The sequence below is a fragment of the Petromyzon marinus genome, chromosome 9 (genome assembly GCF_048934315.1).
Source record: "Petromyzon marinus isolate PM22_M1 ecotype Great Lakes invasive population chromosome 9, UKy_Petmar_22M1.pri1.0, whole genome shotgun sequence".
Taxonomy (NCBI): domain Eukaryota; kingdom Metazoa; phylum Chordata; class Hyperoartia; order Petromyzontiformes; family Petromyzontidae; genus Petromyzon; species Petromyzon marinus.
Window position 1 is genome coordinate 17,594,364 of NC_133675.1, and position 19,555 is coordinate 17,613,918.

At 49.6% G+C, this 19,555-nt stretch overlaps 1 protein-coding gene and 1 long non-coding RNA gene across 2 annotated transcripts; one reads left to right on the forward strand and one right to left on the reverse strand.

Annotated features, from left to right (window-relative positions):
* Positions 1-1,728: 1,728 nt before the first annotated feature.
* On the forward strand, positions 1,729-10,912 carry LOC116940401 (uncharacterized). The gene is made up of 5 exons (XM_032950186.2): positions 1,729-2,020; positions 5,435-5,547; positions 5,994-6,231; positions 7,666-7,876; positions 9,892-10,912. Exons 3-5 carry the CDS (start codon positions 6,006-6,008, stop codon positions 10,619-10,621), a joined length of 1,167 nt encoding a protein of 388 aa, XP_032806077.1. The 5' UTR covers positions 1,729-2,020; positions 5,435-5,547; positions 5,994-6,005; the 3' UTR covers positions 10,622-10,912.
* On the reverse strand, positions 1,821-3,069 carry LOC142924177 (uncharacterized). The gene is made up of 2 exons (XR_012941368.1): positions 2,167-3,069; positions 1,821-2,080 (listed from the first exon to the last, which is right to left on the reverse strand). It is a non-coding gene; the product is annotated as an uncharacterized LOC142924177 (long non-coding RNA).
* Positions 10,913-19,555: the final 8,643 nt, after the last annotated feature.

Genomic DNA, 19,555 nt, shown 5'->3' on the forward strand with positions numbered 1-19,555 from the left:
GTAAAAAATAAATTAAAACTAAATTAAATCACGACGTTTCGGGCGCAACACAAGCGTCCAATTTCTTGTTTACAGCTCAGAGTTAGTGGTGGAAATTCCACGTTCCTTACATTTAAGGGTTGTGAGGGAAGTGCTGGCTTGAGTGAATTGGCCATTGCCAGTTAGGCTCGCATTAGAATGGCACCTTTGAATCCAGTACTGTTTGCGAGGTTCAGACGGCACCTTTTTCAAACCACAGATGTCAATAAAATCTCTCACGTTTAAAAAGTTCACGGTAATTCCTCAAGTAACGCATGTTCACATAATGCGTTCTTCCAATAGGGAACACTTTCTACACAACGCGGAAAGCGACCGTCTTCTTTTGTGTGGCTGATGTAGATGCCATAAAGTGATTTATGGCATCTACATCAGCCAGACTTCATCCTGGTGCCGGGCCTGTTACTAGCTATTTATTATTATTGCTTGCTTTAAATCGTTGCTGCTGGTGTGAGTGTACGTGGTGGCATGTGCGTTTAGGCCCAGCAGCTTGGCTGGAATCTGTGGGGAATCCTGTTGAATCCCAATTGTGTTGTCTTTTACGGCATTTTTGCTTGCTTGGTGGTCGGACTGGTTGCTTTGAGTTTGTTCTTGTTTCTTTGCTAATGACGTTGATTTGGGCTATGCGATATCTATTTGTGATGCAGCATCCTGTCATACTGTGTTATAGTTGTACATCTTGATGGTTTCAGTCACCATGTATTCATGCCTCTGCAATTAGTGTATTTTAACTGTCATGGGTGTTGAGCCTCGTGTTAAATCACTTTATTCCACTCGATAAAGGTTACTATCACTGTGAATATGGGCTGGTTACGTCGAATGACAATAGCCTAGGGCTATTTAATAATAGCTCTATTTAATAATAGCCCTAGTGTCATGGTGAGGTTATTCGAAGGCGGTTTAATTTCGGGATAGCACTGCAGGCCTAGGTGTAAAATACACAGCCCACCACAACCGGGTCTGGGGCAGCAGAGTGTATGGCTGTGATGTCTCCTTCGTATTTGTGGATTGGGCATTGGATTGTTTTATGTGGCACATAGCCTGGCACAATGGCACTCCCCCAATTGCGTCCTCCACGAGCCTACCCCACAAGAAGCCACCACTGGTACTGGTCTTTGGCAAGTCCACTCAGCTCCACATCCTCCTGTACTGCTTCAGCTCCATCTCTCCTACAACAACATTCCATAGCGCATGCTCTAAAGAATGATTATTGCCGGAATCGTCGTCTATCCTATACATTTTTGCCATCCATTGTATTGTTTGGCGCTGTGTTAATGTCAAACGCTTCGACTAATGATGGTACCAACAACCTACATGATTTGAACTGAACAAGATGGCAGTTATTCATATTCTTAGCTCTTTCGGTAAAGTCACGTTGAAGGGAAACAATAAAATATATATAAAACAATAAAAATTCTCACGACGTTGGCATTAATGCAAACCGACACACCTGATGACGACCGTTTGTGTTATGGTCGAAACGTCGTGATAATTTTTATTGTTTTATATGTATTTGATTATTTTATTGTTTCCCTTCAACGTGACTGTTCCGAAAGAGCTAAGGAATATGAATTACTGCAGTCACGAAAGCTTTAAATCAAAATTTAAGATGGCAGTTCACCATGGCCACAATAACGTCACGTGACGCATCCTCCACGTTGGTCAACCAAAGTGGGTCACGTGCCCCCCGTGATTTGCGCTAAACAAGATGGCGTCCCAACATCGAGTCTGATTGGCGCATCCACGTCACGTGATGCCACGTTGGTGAATCGAGTGCGCGGCCATTTTCTGGGTGTTGTTCCGTCTTCTTCTCGTTGCCTCCTCTCTCCGCCTCTCCCTCCGGCGGTGCTCTGCCGGCCTGCACCCCGAGTCCCGATTCTACTCCTTCGCTCCGGGGAAGGCCAAGCGATGGCGATCTGAGCGGCGGGGCGTTGGCGGCTCGGACTTCGGCATCGGCAGCGGCGGCACAGACAACGGCGATGGCGTGAGTAGCCATCCATCACAACCCATCACCCTCACAACCCACAACATTACAACCCATCACCTTCACAACCCACAACATTACAACCCATCACCTTCACAACCCACAACATTACAACCCATCACCCTCACAACATTACAACCCATCACCCTCACAACATTACAACCCATCACCCTCACAACATTACAACCCATCACCCTCACAACATCACAACCCATCACCTTTACAATCCACAACATCACAACCCATCACCCTCACAACATCACAACCCATCACCTTCACAACCCACAACATTACAACCCATCACCTTCACAATCCACAACATCACAACCCATCGCCCTCAACCCACAACATTACAACCCATCACCTTCACAATCCACAACATTATAACCCATCACCCTCACAATCCACAACATCACAACCCATCACCTTCACAATCCACAACATTACAACCCATCACCCTCACAACATTACTACCCATCACCTTCACAATCCACAACATTACAACCCATCACCCTCACAACATTACTACCCATCACCTTCACAATCCATAACATCACAACCCATCACCCTCACAATCCACAACATTACAACCCATCACCTTCACAATCCACAACATCACAACCCATCACCTTCACAACCCACAACATTACAACCCACAACATCACAAACCATCACCTTCACAACCCACAACATTACAACCCATCACCTTCACAATCCACAACATTACTACCCATCACCTTCACAATCCACAACATCACAACCCATCACCTTCACAATCCACAACATTACAACCCATCACCTTCACAATCCACAACATTACAACCCATCACCTTCACAATCCACAACATCACAACCCATCACCTTCACAATCCACAACATTACTACCTATCATCTTCACAATCCATAACATTACAACCCATCTTCATATTCCATAAGTTTCATATTACAATCCATAATCTTCATAATCCATGACATTACAAGCGACGTAACCGTTGCAAGCCATCACATTAAAAGCCAGAGCCTTCGCAATCTACCACCTTAATACATTTAGCGCAAAACCACCATCTAAACCCACGAGAAAGAAAGGGGTTGTTGTATTGTGATGCGCTGTCACGCACGATAGATTTATATAACTTCAATAAAGTTAAATTTCGATTTAAAGCTTTCGTGACTGCAAGGATTCATCTTCTTTGGTTCTTTCGGTAAAGTCTCGTCCCCTTCACCTGATGAAGGCCGCTTGTGTTGTGGCCGAAACGTCGTGAGAATATTATTGTGTTATTTTATTTTATCAATTGATTATTTTATTCTCATTCTACGTGACTACCGAAAGAACCAAAGAAGATGGTTCAATAAAGTTAGTTTTCATAACCTTGATCCATATCGTTTTTAGTATTGTAACTTGCTCACTCGCCCCTGCTGGACATCACATGCATGAAAAAGAGCTTTACAGCTCAATGGATTCTTCCAGTCTAAAATATTCTTATAAAATATTCTGATTCCCCTTGTTATTTCGACAGCGTACGGCCAACCGCGGGTTTACCCATTGCGGTTTTGCACACAACTAGTGAGGTACAGTTCGCCGATCGCGACCCTGTGGCGGCTCGACACTTCGCGGTTGACCGAGAGTTTCCAGTTCGCATCGTAACTGCACTGCTCGCGATGACGATGGTGCTACAGCTGCTGCGGAACAAACGTGTGCCGTCTTGTCTCCCAAGCGGGCCATCGCGGGTCCCCAGGTCACGTGGTGTTCCCAGCCTCCAGTGCGGTTCACCGCCGACGATTTTTCTTCCATTAGTGTTTTGTACACATACGTATAGCACACGCGCCGTGTACTGTTGTGGTACCGTGCGTACACGCACATGCATGTACGGTACATATGTAATCTCCATATATATAAAAGGCAAAGTTGTGAATGTGTGTCTGTTCAAAATGTTTAGCGTACTTTCCGACATGCAACAAACTTTAAATTTGCCATGTGGGTACTCTCCAGACTGTACACCATGCAAAAATTATAAAAATACACTTTTTTAGGGGGGGTGGAGGGAGCTCAAGAATGGATATATTTTGCACGGCAAGTGAGCTGTGACGTCACATCTGTCATGTGACCCGTGTGCGGAATTGTAACGGAGTGTGCCTGCTGATTGCCGGTAAAGTGAAATACAAATGTGTTGCAAGTCTAAGGCGTTCTTTGCGCAGCATTGATTTATTATTTCAGTCGTTTACTGCCGTACGCACCCTGAAAGTTGTGTGTCTGCAGCAAGCGCGTGTATGTGTATGGACGCGCGTGTGTGTCGGGGGAGCGGTAGTGTAGTGGTTAGCGCGCTGTGCTACGAACCCGGCGACCCGAGTTAGATTCCCGCTCACGGCCACCACCGGTGACGATTATTTGAACCGGTCCTGGGCCTCCCCTAGGTCGACTCAGCCTCTAACGAGTAACTGGTGTGGTATGTGAACATCGCCACTGGGGGGGCAAAGGCGGCCGGGCGTGGTGCTGGCCACCCACCCTCTCGTATATAATAAATACGTTTTAGAATTGCATACATTTACCTTTGGGGCCGTCCACAAATTACGTCATGCACCGGGGGGGGGGAGGGGGTCAGACGTGTGTGACGAGGGGGGGCGGGCATTTGAGAAATGTGACGTCACATCAAAATGCGCAACTTTAATTATAGACAATACGTTCTACTTAATTAAATAGACTTTTTAATAAATGTTTTCTCCTACAACATCAGAGTGCAGCGCCACATTAAATACACACTACGATTTGAAGAATGTTTTATTTTGGGGGGGGGGGGGGGGAGCAGAGCTTTGTGACATTTCAGGGGGGGGGGGGTCTGACTTTTTGTGACGCCGTGTGACGAGGTGGGGGGGCGGTCAAAAATCGTCCAAAATCGCGTGACGTCATTTATGGACGGCCCCTTAAAAGTTATATTGTAACACTACAACATATTAATCATTTTACATTTTAAAGACTTGCTGTAATGTTTGGGTTGGTGCAGGGTAACGTAAAATAAAGCAGAGGTCGTATTACGAACTGTAAACTAACCATAGTTTTCCCACAATGCCTTTGAGTTTGTCTATCGCAGATTTGCCAATTGCAGCTGTTATCGAGAACGTAACCCCCTTGATGGGCAAGGGTTTGCTGTACTGCCATATTCTCTTCCAAACTTACAAGTTGCGTTCACCATCCTGCATCCTCTACATTCCCCAGAATTCAAATACCAAACATATCTTAAATATGTTGTTAAAGTTGTCCGTGCTGTGCCGGCCTTCATAGGTGCTGCTTTCTAACAGCACTTGCCCCAACAGTCTGTAAAGGCTATACGGGGGAAATTTGTCTTTGTTATCAATTCGTTGATTTTCTTGGATGCTTCATGCTTGTTGTGGTTGGCGCGACCATTTCTCGTGGTGCAGGAGGCGCCGTGCAGCACTCACAAAGGAGGCCAAGGCCTCGGGAGACGCCGCTGGGAGACGTGGCTTCATCTTCATCACACGACACCGCCCCAAGCTGAGATTCGCAGCAAGAGGTGCGTCACTGGTGTTGTGTGATCAGGACTGTGAAAATGTTTTATTTGCATCGTAATTTTCCATGAAAAATAAAGGGGGGAGCCACTACCATTGGTGTAACGGTTCGCATACTTGACTCACATTATTAACGTTTTTTTATAAGGCATAGCAGACCCAACAAAGGGCTTCAGAATGCCGTACAGAAACAAAAACATCTCTAGTTTATCTAACATCCTAGGAAATAAGTAGGTTTTTCGTTTATTTATAAATGGGATAATCTTGGTGGTCAGGCACAGTAGTTCTTCAGATTAACCTGGAGGAATCTGATGAACTATGAAGCTCGTTTTCACAGATGCTGGCCACCCACCCCCTCGTGTGCCGTGCCGGTCTTCATCGGTGCTCGCTAACAGCACTTGCCCCAAAAAGTATGTTAAGGCTATATGGATGATCTTTGTGTTTGTGGCAGACACCAGTTCAGATGTCTCGGCTCCTGTCGTCTCTCATCATGGACGTGGACGACCGCCTGTTGCTGCTGCCTGGGCTGGAGGAGCAGCTGCCGGAGGCCAGGCCCGTGTGCCCCCTGCTCCCTGCTGAGGGAGCCGTAGGGGTAGCCCAGCCCCCTCGCTCCCCTGACCGCAGGGTGTGTGGCAGCGGTGACTTTCCAACCCCCACGCTGCTGGGAACGTGGGAGGAAGCCCGGCATGGTGTGACACCCCTAACCACCATCAACACCGATTCACTTCCACAAACACTCGGCTCACCGGCGCTCAGTCACCTTACCACTCTGCTATTGCTTTGTATTATCCAGTAAGTCCTCGTTTAACACGATAGCAGAGTGTTCATGAAAAGTGCCGCGTTAAGCGAATACAAGTGAAGTTAAAACATTTTGCCCATAAATAATGTCACGAAAAAGTTTGGCGAAATACGATGTATGCACACGCAGTGAGATGGTGGGACAAATAACTGAGGGTACGCCGCCGCGTTACTGGATCATTCAGCATACTGTATCACTTCGCTCAGTCATGCAGCTCAAGAAAGTTCATCATCGACCGCTCAGAAACCACGTTATAATGGTGTGCATTCCGCGTTATTCCGGGCGCATTCCCGCGTTGTGCAAAACATGTTCCCTAATGCACAAAACCGCATTATAGTGAAACACAGGATGGGCATAGCCATCTTAGATCTGACTTGAAGCAGCACACGGAAGTGTTCAAGAAGCCTTGAAGTTGCTCCAATAATATTTGTAAGTCGTAATCTTTTTATCTTAATTATTATTTGTCCTTAAGTCATTTTTGTAATATTAAATGTATACGTATCTAGTAAATCCAGGGCTCAAATTATACTTTACTAGGGGATGTTCAGGGGCGCCTGTGGTGCTTACAACCATTTACGGCCTTCGGCCAGGAAAGTCACGATTTTTTTTTAACACGAACGACGCATTCACGCAAGCCCTCGATGCTCCGTTTTGAAGTTTTAAAATGAAATATCTTTGAATTGTATTATATTTTGAATTAGATAATTTTATTTCTTCATTAAAAGCTTATCATTTTGCATCTGGAAGACTTAATTGAAAAAATATTTCGTGTGAATTTTCTCTCGTTAAGTAGATGGCCTTGCTGGGGATTCGGTTCTATGTGGACTTTCACCTGTTTGGGATTGCGGGATCGAGATAAGGCAATATAGAGCTGGCTGTGCGAGAAGACCGCCATCTGCAGATCGATTCCAACGTTATCGAATGTCTGTCCCTATGCCTCCGTCCATGCAGGGGGTGCGTAGGTTTGCAGCGCCCCCTGCATTAAAACGACGGAAAGTGCAGCGTTCACAGTATTTTTATTCGATATCGCACCCCCCCTCCTTATAACATGTATATCTTTGCAAAAATTGTCTTCATAGAGCGCGATTTAATTTACATGCTGTTTTTCAGGAACGCATGTGAAATGTTACGTGCGTTTTGTGAATGTGCATTAAACGGCAATTTGTTTCATATCCGACCTCTATTCTGTACCTAAGACGGCTGCAGTTAGCAGGAATTTCACTCTATGTGACTCCGAAATGGTCGAACTTTCTGTCTAGTACGAATTTCTTTAAAACAATAACTGGATCATCTGTTTATTTGCGTGTAAACATTTGCTCCCCAGATCCTTATGATACTCCATTATTGAGTCCGATTGGGGGCAACTCACTGGTTGACACCATTGACCTGGAGCTGCTTGTGGACGAGCTGATGGGCGACTCGACTAATGGAATTCTGTGCCTCGATTCCCTGCTGGAACCGTCGTCGCTCCACGGGACAGAGTATGTTGCCGTGGAGCTTGACCATACCGAAGAAGAGTCGCCCTTCGATCTTGGGTGAGTGGAGAGCTGGGGTGCTGCTGGTGGAAACTGCGTAACCTGGACATTTGGTTCAGCAGTGGAGGGAACGGAAGGTTGTGAGTTCAAATTTTGGTTAGGTGGTTTATTGCCTATCATTATTTTGTACCTCCGATTAGCACGGTTGGCTATGTACGGTGCAAAAGAAGTTCAAATTTTAACAGGACTTTGTGGGGTCGATCTGCTTGGAACTTGCCTACCCACCCACTCACCTACTCAGCGGTCCATCGGCTTGGAAATTACTGCCGCTACGCGATGTTCTTGACTCTTCGCAGACATTTAACCAGTTCAGTAGAAAATGCAAGATAAGTGTTTCATAGAGCTTACAATGTTTTAATATTGCGCACTCGTAATAATCTAGGTTATGAGTTGTGGGTTTAGAAATGTACTTATTGGTTGTCCTGCGGATACACTCCTTAGGTATGTGATTTTTTTACCACTGACTCCACTGTAAACGGGAGACTGAACACTGCCTTAACCCTTAATTTAAGCAGGAAATCACTTGACTGGACTGTTTGGGAGCTTTATTTTCGTACATAAAGTTAACTACAGACAGACTTTGTTTAGCGCTACCCTGTAGACCTCCGATTCGTTGAAGCACTGTGTCCTGTAGAACATTTCTATTACAAAAAAATAAGAATCATAACATTACAGAGCGCTTACGATTGAGAACACGCAGCGCTGGCTGAGGAAACGTACACGCCCCCATCATTCGCTCAGCCAATGAGAGCGACGCACGCTCTGAACCAACCAGACCCTACCCCCGATTATTAAATTATATTATCACAATTCTTGGTCCGTTACATTTGTTTATTTTTCTCCAATGTTAATACAGTGTGTTTAGCTATGTGAAAACTCACGAGACCAGGATAGTCTTCTTTGTGTTTAGTTTGTTCTTCCTCCGATTAGCACGGTTGGCTACATACGGTGCGAAATAAGTTCAACATATATACATAGGCTTCACCTAAAAGAAACCTCACCACAGAGATTTTGACTAACAGCCATCTCCATTGCTCAGGCCTGGATTGGGAGAGCAGCAGCTCCTCCAACCTCGTTTCCCAGCGCTGCCTTTTAGAAGGAGTATGGGAGAATGCACTTGTGAATACAGTACATAATTAATACTTATATAATTGTTCTTATTTATGAAATGTTTACCATTTGTATTATTAATGCTATTACCGATACCCCAATGAACCCCTCAGGTATTGCTCATACGGAATAAATCACGCCGTCGGGAACACATCCCCCCATGTAATATACAATGGTGTAATGACCCCATTTAGCACTGAATTGATGAGCCCTCACTTCTCCAGGAATGTATCTCAAGCACTAAGCGAGGTCTGCCTTGATATTTGACTTGACTATTTGGGAGCTTTGTTATCGTACATACAATTCACTTGAATACTCAGGATTTTACCTTCCTCAGTTCTCAATCCCAACAAACACCTATGAGGGTGCTGGATCTCCCATTGCTAGCTATTGATAGAAACTGACTTTCAAAAGCTCATTGTCCATTCTCAGTGCTCAGCAACTTAAAATATTCTGGGTTATTCTCAGAGAGCTCCAGGACCTCCGTGATCTAAGTAATCCCGTCAGTCTAAATGTCTGTGGTGAGGTTTCTTTTAGGTGGAGCTTGACACTTTCAGTCTCTGGAGTTCCTACCTGGCCAAATTTTTTTAATTGTGACTACAAATTGTGATGTAATCGAACCTCCGGGAGTGGGGTCTGGTTGGCTCACAGCATGCGTAGTTCTCATTGGCTGAGATAATAATAATGGGGGTGGGTACGTTTCCTCGGCCAGCGCTGCTGCGTGTTTTCACTCGTAAACACTTTGTAGATGTTTTTATTTTATTTTTTTGTTGTAACAAAAATGATCAAGGACAAACAGCGCTGTAATGAATTGACGTCTATGGGGTTGTGCTCAGCGAGGTCTGCCTGTAAATGTTACGAGTCCACATTGTGCACTGACTTCTCGTGTCGCATTTGTCTTTCAGAGTTTCTGCCCTGTTCACCAGCATCGAAGACACCGAACTCATGGAGCTGTCTGACCTGGATTTGCTGGAATCCTCATCGTGGATCAGTCCCACCTCCCCTATTGTTTATTCCTCTCACAACAATAGCATTATTCCCAGTACCACCACAGATTCGGATACAGTGAGTACCGTCGAGGTAGCAAGACAGATTGATAGTGACACCAAGGTAAACTCAGACATCAATTTAAGCCACATTGATGTTCCAGGGTGGATAAGCAAGTCGGATTTGCAATCACGGTTCCCAAAGTGTGGCACCGTGGTGGAGAGTGGCGTCAGCAAAAGCTACGACCACTGCAGCAGCAGCAGCGGCTATAGCAGTGACACCTCCGATCGGCCAGATTCTCAGATAATACCGCTTGGCAGCAGTGCCATTGGCAGTGACGAGGTCGTAGGCGATGGCGCTGCACTGCTGGGGCAGCAGCTGCTGACTGTAGCCGCCACGGCACTGTCTGGAGGGTGCGAGCGTCGACTGCGGAAGAAGCAGCAAAACCAGCGGGCGGCCGTGCGCTACAGGCAGCGCAAGCGCACGGAGCACGATACTTTGAAGGGGACGATGAGTGGGGAACAGGCGCGGAACAGGCAACTCAGGGAGCGCGTCGACGCCATCAGCAAGGAGCTGCTGTACTTGCGCGGGCTGTTGGAGGAGTTGTACGGCACCAGCCTCTCCAAGCAGAGTGCTTCGCTTGTCTGATTACACCCCCAAGGGAACCTCGCGATGGGAGCCACAAAGAGTGGTAGTGAATAGGTTATGATGAAAATTATCATTGTGCCCATTACTGCGTTGTCAAGGGCTTTGACCTGTTGTGTGGTAGAGGTGGAAGCTGTCACTTGGCTGCCTTGCCAAAGGATGATGATATTTGGGGAGCCGTGATATGACGTTTAAAGTTAGTGGTGGAATACTGTCTTTGGCCTCTTAATCTTTTTTTTAAATTAAGGTACAGTGCTGTGGGTAGTCCTAATAAAGTGAACAAGTTAACATTAAGCCCATGTTTAGTGTCGTGTGTACTGTGGGAGCGGATGCCAATTGGGGAGAACTTATCCAGTTTGGGGGATCTGGAATACAACAAACCCTTCTCGCGGGTTTAGCTTTTGTGGTTTTGCGCCAGATCTATTGAGGTACAGTTTGCCGATCGCGCCGCTGTGCCGGCTGAACTATTTGTGGTTGACTGCAAGATTCCTGTACACAACGTAACTACTCGCGAAGGTGCAGCCGCAGATGAACACATGCGCTGTCTTATCTCTGTCTTGTCTCCCAAGCGGCCCATCAAGATAGCTAAACTCGCAAGGGGGAAGGATTTGCTGTATAAAACAAGCAATTGCAGCGCACATGGATGGGTGAGGTATATAAGGGCACGATTTCGTACGACACTAGTGATAAGTGTAATCCTTTAGTTGCACAGAGTTGTAATCGGTGCGGTGATCACCAGGACATCAAATTCTGTGGAACCTGTCCTGTGCACGAGATGATTGTACTGATGTCATATAGGGGAGCCTGCACACATGCTACCATAATTCTTCTTAAAGAGGTCGTTTCTGCTTTAGAGTCAACAATATTTTTTTCTTGAGTAAAATACATTGAGCTAAGAAGCTGTGTTTCAAGGGTGACTCGGCTGTTAGACAACATAAAAGTAGTCCACGATTACAGATAAGCAATTATATTGTGAAATTAAGTCAAACTTCAACTTTAGTGATGTTAATACATCCGTTTCAATGAGGTCGGACCCAGCCATGATTTTTTCTTTCAGGAGGAGCTCGTTGATGGGAATGTGTCCAGATCTGTCAAGGATATGTGAGCTCACAATCCAGCCTGGTTAAACCCAGGATGGATTGTTGGCAGGCCAACCGAAATATTTAAAACTGACACGTTCCATTTGGGGGGGGGGGGGTGCACGTTTCGCAAACATAGAAGAAAGGCATGATAGGCCAAGAAGACCCGAAGCTTCAGGTATGGAAGCTTCACAACTGCCCCATCACTCATGGGGAATTGAGGAGGTGCATAGTTTTCATGGGGCTGATGGTAAGGCCCCACCTCTCGGTGATACACTCCAGGTTCAGCAGGAGAATCTCCCAACTCCTTAGAGTGAGCAGCAATCAGATTATCAGCGTAACATTGACCAATAGGGAGCCATCCCTTGACCAAACCAGTGCATTTATTAGCCTCCAATGTATCTGTACCAGACACAAGAATAGCCGTCGCCACTAAGTGGCTGTAGCGTCACCATGACACGCTCGGCCAGGTATACTCGGAGGCTTTTACATGAAGGCTTCGGACTTGACATTAGCCATTGATGAAACCTGGGTATACGACGACTCACCGGAAATAAGTGTGAGGTTTCACGTAACTGATAAGTTATTGTCAGCACCGTTGCGGGAAACCTGGCACTGACAGCTCACATGGTGGTGGGATCGCACTGATTCGCCATACAGACATCTGCATGAAAGTTCTGAGGAGCTAACAATCTCGTCATTCGAGCTGGCACTGGTGAAAATAACGAACAGCATGCAGGGGCTTACAATCGCTGTCTAACGACCGTCGTCTTCACTGCTGTCGGAATGATTTTCCGAGCTTTTTGGTCTGCTAGACTGTGGGTCACTTGGTTCTCGCTTCATTACACTGTAACAATTTTTTTTGTTCCTGGGTCGTGTTATTTCCTAATTGCTTATGCCTCAAAAGTACATAAAATGGATATTATTCCCCACAATCTTTGCTTTTGTGACCAGGACAGTGATATTTTGAAATTGACCTATTTTCAAGGAGAAAACGGGCGAATTTGTGTCTTTTCGTTCACATAAGTAAGAAAAAAACAATCAAATTTAACATGTATTTATACTAAAGTAATAAAAAATGACTACAAAAGATTTAGGCGCCAAGGTGCACTACCACAGGCGGGACTGGCCACAGCGGACCGAGTTCTCTGTGGGGAGGAACAACGTCAAGTGTGAGCCACTGCTGGACCTCCAGAAGGTGCTGATACCACCACTGCACGGCAAATTGGGCCTCGTGAAATAATTTGTCAGCTGTCGGTAAGGATTTGGCAGCCTTCAAGTACCTTCATAACTTCCCCAAGCTGTCTGAGGCAAAGGTCAAAGGCCGGTGTCTTCGTCAGACCACAGATGAAGATAGTGGAGTGCAATGAATTATCCAAGAAGCTCACTAGTAAGGAGAAAGCGGCTTGGAACAGCTTTATCGCAGTTGGTCGTGGCTTCCTGGGCAATCACAAGGTCGAACACGAGCTGGTTGAGACTGGTGAAGAACTACGGCACAATGGGCTGTAAGATGTCCCTCAAAGTCCATATTTTTTATGTTCATCTTGATAAACTCAAGGAGAACATGGGAGCGTACTCGGAGGAGCAAGGCGAGCGCTTCCACGAGGATATAACTGGGCTTTGAACGCCGCTACCAAGGACAGTATAACGAGAACATGATGGGAGACTACATTTGGGGGCTGATTTGTGAAAGTGATTTACAGTATAATCGTAAATCTCGAAAAACTACTAAATCTTTTGTCGTAATTTTTGTATTACTTTAGTATAAATACATGTTAATTTTGATTCATATGTTTTTTTCGGATTTTATGTGAACGAAAAGACACATTCGCCCGTTTTCTCATTGAAAATAGGTAAATTTCAAAATATCACTGTCCTGGTCACAAAAGCAAAGGTTGTGGGGAATAATAGCCATTTTATATACTTTTTAGGCATAAGCAATTACGAAATAACACTATCCAGGAACAAAACTGCGTTACATAGTGTTATCTGTGGTGACAAACTGTTCTGGACTGGTTCTTGTGGTAAAATCAATAGTGATACTGCCGAGATTATCGATAGTCAGCAGCACAACATGTCGCTTCGGAAATATACTGGATCACATCTTAACTGATGCCGTAACTGTGAATGACGTTTTGGAAGATGTTGGTATTTCAGATCACAGTCTCGTGACATGCAAAATGGCATTACCGATTATTCGCCCACCCATCACAACGATATACAGACTGGAAACGACTGGACGACAATGCTTTCCGTCAGAAGATTCAGTCATCATTGAAGTGTATATCCTTCAGCGATAGTCGATTAATTTGCAGCTAAATTAGAAAATAACCTCACTTCAGTTCTTGATGAACTCGTGTCCATCCAAACGGGGAAAGTGTGGGGGCTACCGTCCCCCGCCATCATCGAATTGTCGGGGCCGTTGGCCCCCGACTCCCCCGTTAAATTCATACCACTACCACAACAACCGGTGTATGATTATGCACGTGGGTACCCGTGTACCTCACGGCGCAGCTCTCCTCACGCGGTAACCACCGCCAGCAGCATCACGTGCTTGAATTGTGTAATCTTGTTTTATTTACCGTCGCAGCCGTTCGGAATCAACTAATTAGGCTGCGGTTGCGGAATACCCGCTCACCAATTTATCTCTACGCGCGGCGCGTGCCGTGAGCGCTGCTGCTCCTGCACGCCCCCGTACTGGTGCGGGCGAACTACAACCAGCATTTCTAGATTTAAAGCTTTCGTGACTGCTAGGATCCATACTCTTTGGTTCTATTGGGTAAAGTCACGTAGGTGAAAATAACAAAAAGTCACGACGTTTCGGCCACAACACAAGCGGCCTTCATCAGGTCAAGGGACGAGACTGGAGGACAGCGCTGGAGTGGGAGAAGCCACGCTTAGATCACGACCTTTAAGCTCCAGCGCTGTCCTCCAGACAGTCTCGTCCCTTCACCTGATGAAGGCCGCTTGTGTTGTGGCCGAAACGTCGTGACTTTTTGTTATTTTATTTTCACCTACGTGACTTTACCCAATAGAACCAAAGAGTATACAACCAGCATCACACGATGCATGGGCTCACCACACCACGCACTGGTGAATTTAATGATCGAAGGACGCGTACTTTAATTCCCAGGGTGATAGCACGTTACTGCTGCCCCGGCATGCGCGTCAAGCCCCGAGTGAACCCACCCGTGCGAGCGTAAACACGTGGGTAAAATTACTCACGCGCAAACAAAAGAATCACCGCGGGCAGGCTCGCCACCCTACGCACCGCCCCTTCGTACTCAGAGACCACACAACACGGTTTATACCCTACGGACGGTTTATTCCCCACGAATAAACGAACTAGACTGTGCGTGTCAGTACGGACCAGCAGGACAGGTCTAACCTATCTCCCTACTGCCTGATACTTAATCGGCCTGCCCGCTCTCTATTTTCTCTCAGAATTTCGCCCCTTTGTCCTACCTCTCTCCCTCGTACTTACGGTCCGACCTCGCCGCGATGGAGGTCGCGGATAGATGATCCTGTAAACGGACTCTGGCTGTTCTCTGCCCCGTCCCACGGACGTGTGAGTAACAGTGAGATCACGGCTCCTCGATCCCTCCCTCCTCTTGATCTCCAGTCAAAAATAGCTCCGTGCTTCCCCACAGCTTCCCTTTTTATGCTCCTTTCAAAGCCCTCGTGCCGCCCATCCGCGGTGCATCACGGGTAGGACCGTTAATCCGCGGTGCATCATGGGTAGGGCGGTTAATCCGCGGTGCATCATGGGTAGAGATGCTAACCCGCGGTGCACCATGGGTAGAGGCGCTTAACCCACGCTGCCCCGCTCCCCGCCTGTCTGCTGGTCCGCGTGTGTCCTGGGCATCTCCTCACTGCGGTTCTCAGTGAGTTCGCCGTGGTCATTTAATTCTAAGTTAAGCCATGGCGCCGCAGTGACATTTGGCCTGGGGGGGGGGGGCTGCCAATTCCCTGACCCTGAGAAACCGTGGAGCACCCCCATGAGGGGGCCTCTCGTGTAAAAACTCAGGGCAGGTGCCCCCCCCCTTCCCCATGAGGCCCTACTTGAGTGTGTGTGTTTATGTGGGGGGGGGGGGGGGGTGGCGGGGGAAGTGCTGTGACGGGAGCCGGGTGGCTTCTCGGTCCCAGCAGCACAGCGACGGCCCCGGTTTCGACGGAGCGGCTTCGCTGTTGTGGCACCACATAACCCCCCGAGGTGCCAGTCCCCATCCTGGGTTGACTGGAGCACCTCGCCTGGGTTGCTCCCACGAGGTCCGCGGGACTTGTCCAGTCCTCGTGGCCGGCCTCGGGGGTGGTGGCTCCGTCTCCCGGAGTTCCGGCGGTGGTCTCCACTCCAGCGGTTTTCCTTGGTCCTTGGCACCTGCGGGCTGGGAGACAAACTCGGGGGCGGTAGGGTTCAGGGGCCATCGTTCCTGTCCTTCCTGGCCCGGGTCAGGACTCCCCGGGGCCTGGGGCTCCGTGGGGCCCATATAACGTGTGAGGCCCCCGGGTATGGGGGGTGTGGGGACCCCGGGGTTTCGGGGTACTCGAGCGGCGGGGTTCTCCTTCGCTGGGGCCGCCCTCCATGGTTTTAGTCGCCGGACGTTGACCACCATCTCTCGGCCTCTCCCCCTTGAATCAGTACCGTCCAGGGGGAGATCTGTCGTCCCACGGTCCAGGGTACCCGCCAGTAGGTGGTTAGCTTCTCCGCCTACCCGGCCCCGATGCGAGGGGTGTGCAGCCATACCTTAGAGCCCGCCGAGTAGAAGGGGGGCTCCTTTCGGGGTCGGGCGCCCTGCTCCTGCCGCTGGTGTGCGGCTTCGCCTTGTGGGTAGGCCCGGCCCCTAGCTCCTCGTAGGGTCTCCATCAGGTGCTCCACGGGGTGGCTCCCTTCCTCCCATTGCGGCGGAGGGACACCGAACAGCAGATCTGCGGGCAGGCGACACTCACGACCAAACATCATTAGGAACGGGGTCTGTCCTTTAGATGTGTGTACCGTGGTGGCGCAGGCGAACAGAGCATAGGGGAGGTGTTCGTCCCAGTCCCGTTGATTCGTGGCCGACATGCGTTTAAGCTTCCCGGCTAGAGTCTGGTTCATCCTCTCTACCATTCCATTTGCCTGGGGGTGATACGCCGTAGTTCGATCCTTCTGGATCCCGAACTCCTGGCACAGCGCCTGGAATAGCTCTGCCTCGAACTCACTACCCTGGTCGGTAATGACTCGTTCGGGGATCCCGTGCTTAAGTACGTAGTGTTCCACGAATGCTCGGGCCACTACGAGGGCTGTCTTATCGGGGATGGCCACCGCTACGGGATAGCGTGTGAAGTACTCCACCGCTACGAGAATATATCGGTTGCCCCGGTGGGATCGCGGTAATGGCCCTTGCAGGTCGATCGCAACCAGCTGATTCGTTCGACTGACGTGGAACGGTCTCAGGGGTACCTGGTATCGCACTGGTTTCGGCCCGCATTGCTGGCACGCGCGGCAGCCCTGTACCCAGGCGGCCACGTCTTGTGCTAACTTGGGCCAGAGATACTGGCGACGCAGGGTTTCCCGAGTGCGCCGTTCCCCGTCATGGCCCCCGAGCGGGTGGTCGTGCACCAGTCTTAGCAGCTGGGGTCGCACCTGGGCGGGAACACAGATGCACCCAGGCTGGCCGGCTTCGGTCAGCTCTCGTACTACCCCGTTCTCCACGCACAACCGGGTGTACAAACCACTCCGGGGTCCTGGTAGGGCGTCCTTCTTCTCCCGTAGGGCCGCTTCCACCGCCGCCAGATCCGGATCCCGCAGCTGGGTCCGTCTCAGCTGCTCGTCGTCCAGGCCCGGAAAGGCGCAGCCGACGTCCTCCTGGATCCGATCGGGTGGGGTTGCACGACCCGTCGGGCCCCGGGGTGTGGGCTCCGTGCCCGCCGGGTGGTCCTCTGGGTCCCTGGTCCCCGCTGCCGGGGCCTCTTGCACATACTGCACTGTCTCTCACCGGGGGAGGGTTAGTCTTGGTGCGCTCCTGGGGGTCCGCCACCTGCCGGCAACGGCCCCCCGTGAAGCACGGGCAGACTTCCTCCACCCTTGTCTCGGCGCACACCACGGGCCGCCTCGACAAGGCGTCCGCGTTTGCGTGCGTACGCCCAGCTCGGTACTCGATTTGCAGGTTGTACTCCTGCAGCTGCGCCAGCCATCGGGCCATCTGCCTCCGCGGTTCCTTGAATGTAAGGAGGAACTGCAGGGCATAATGGTCGGTGCGCACCCGACATTTCCTGCCGTACAAATACGGTCGGAACTGTTTACACGCGAAGATCACGGCATACAGTTCTTGACGGGTCACGCAATAATTCAGCTCGGCCCCACTCAGGGTCCGACTGGCGTATGCGATGACCCGCTCCGTCCCACCCTGCACCTGTGACAGCACCGCGCCCAGCCCACTGCTGTAGGCGTCGGTGTCTAAAATAAAATCAGTGGTGAAATCGGGGAAAGCTAGGGTGGGGGTGTGGGTAAGGTGGTCTTTGAGGGCGGTGAAGGCCGTCTGGCAGGCCTCCGTCCACTGATAAGGGTTCTTAGGGGAGGTGAGTTGGGTGAGGGGGCGTGCTACCTCGCTGAATCCCTTTACGAATCAGCGATAATAGGTGGCGAGCCCCAAGAATGATCTGATTTCCGTCAGGTTCCTTGGCCGTGGCCATTCCACTACGGCGCACACCTTCTCCGGATCGGTGCGCACCCCTGCCTCGCTTACTCGGTGTCCGAGGTACCCCACCTCACGCTGCGCAAGGTAACACGCGGCTTGAGCTTGAGATGGGCTGCTCGCAATCGCTGACACACCTCTCGCAGCCTGGACCAGTGCTCAGACAGATCTACTGAACACTATCACGTCGTCCAGTTAAATCAGGCACTGTTCCCACTGCAAGCCCCGCATCACCAACTCCATCAACCGCTGGAACGTCGCGGGCGCGTTAGTGAGTCCGATCGGAAGCACTCGAAACTCGAACAGTACCATCGGGGTGGCGAATGCGGTTTTTGGCCGATCCTCCTCCGCCATCTCCACCTGCTAGTACCCGGACGCCAGATTGATACCGTGCTCTGGCGAGGCTGTCAAAGGTGTCATCAATGCGCGGTATGGGGAAGGCGTCGCCGAGGGTGACTGCGTTCAACTTTCGGTAATCAACGCAGAACCGGGTTGACCCATCCTTCTTCATCACTAGCACCACCGGGGCAGACCAGGGGCTTGCCGAGGGCTGGATTATGTTATCACGTAGCATATCCGTGACTGCCTCCTTGATCTGGGTCCGTTCAGGCGCGCCCACTCGGTATGCGGGGAGTTTGATGGGTCGGGCTGCACCGGTGTCAATTTGGTGCTTAACAAGGTCTGTCCGGCCTACATCTGAATCGTGCTCACTGAACACGTCGGCGTACTCCCGCAACAACCCGCGCAGCTGATCGGCCTCCCCCTTAGGTAAATCTGCCCAAGGTACATATACCGCATCATGCAAGGGAACGATCTTGGCCCGGGGGGTCGGGCCGACCCGCCAGGCCAGATGCTGGTTGTCCTCGGGGCGGCCAGGGTCTTCCGCCTAGATTGCAAACACCGAATCGTTAGAGTGGCGCGCGTGCAGGGGGTGTATGGTAGCTACTGTGGTGCGTCGTAGTAGCATTGCCGGGGTACTGTGTGGGTTAAACATTCGCATGAACAGTCGGCCCCCATCTGCGTTTACCAGCGTGGCTGACCCTGCAACTCCGTACCGTGCTGCCAACTCCGGGTGAGGAGTTAGCATTACCTCGCCCGATGGTCGGTGTGGGGGGTCGGTGGAGGGGGTTGCCACAGGCACCAGCATCTCAGCGAGCGGCCCGATGGTGACGGCCGACACCAGG

What these genes read in the sequence shown, in the direction of transcription:
- LOC116940401 (XM_032950186.2), top strand. Translation starts at nt 6,006, where the DNA reads ATGTCTCGGCTCCTGTCGTCTCTCATCATGGACGTGGACGACCGCCTG. An exon ending in GTGGGAGGAAGCCCGGCATG is followed by an intron (nt 6,232 to 7,665) that starts GTGTGACACCCC and finishes TTTGCTCCCCAG; the next exon opens with ATCCTTATGATACTCCATTA. An exon ending in GAGTCGCCCTTCGATCTTGG is followed by an intron (nt 7,877 to 9,891) that starts GTGAGTGGAGAG and finishes TTTGTCTTTCAG; the next exon opens with AGTTTCTGCCCTGTTCACCA.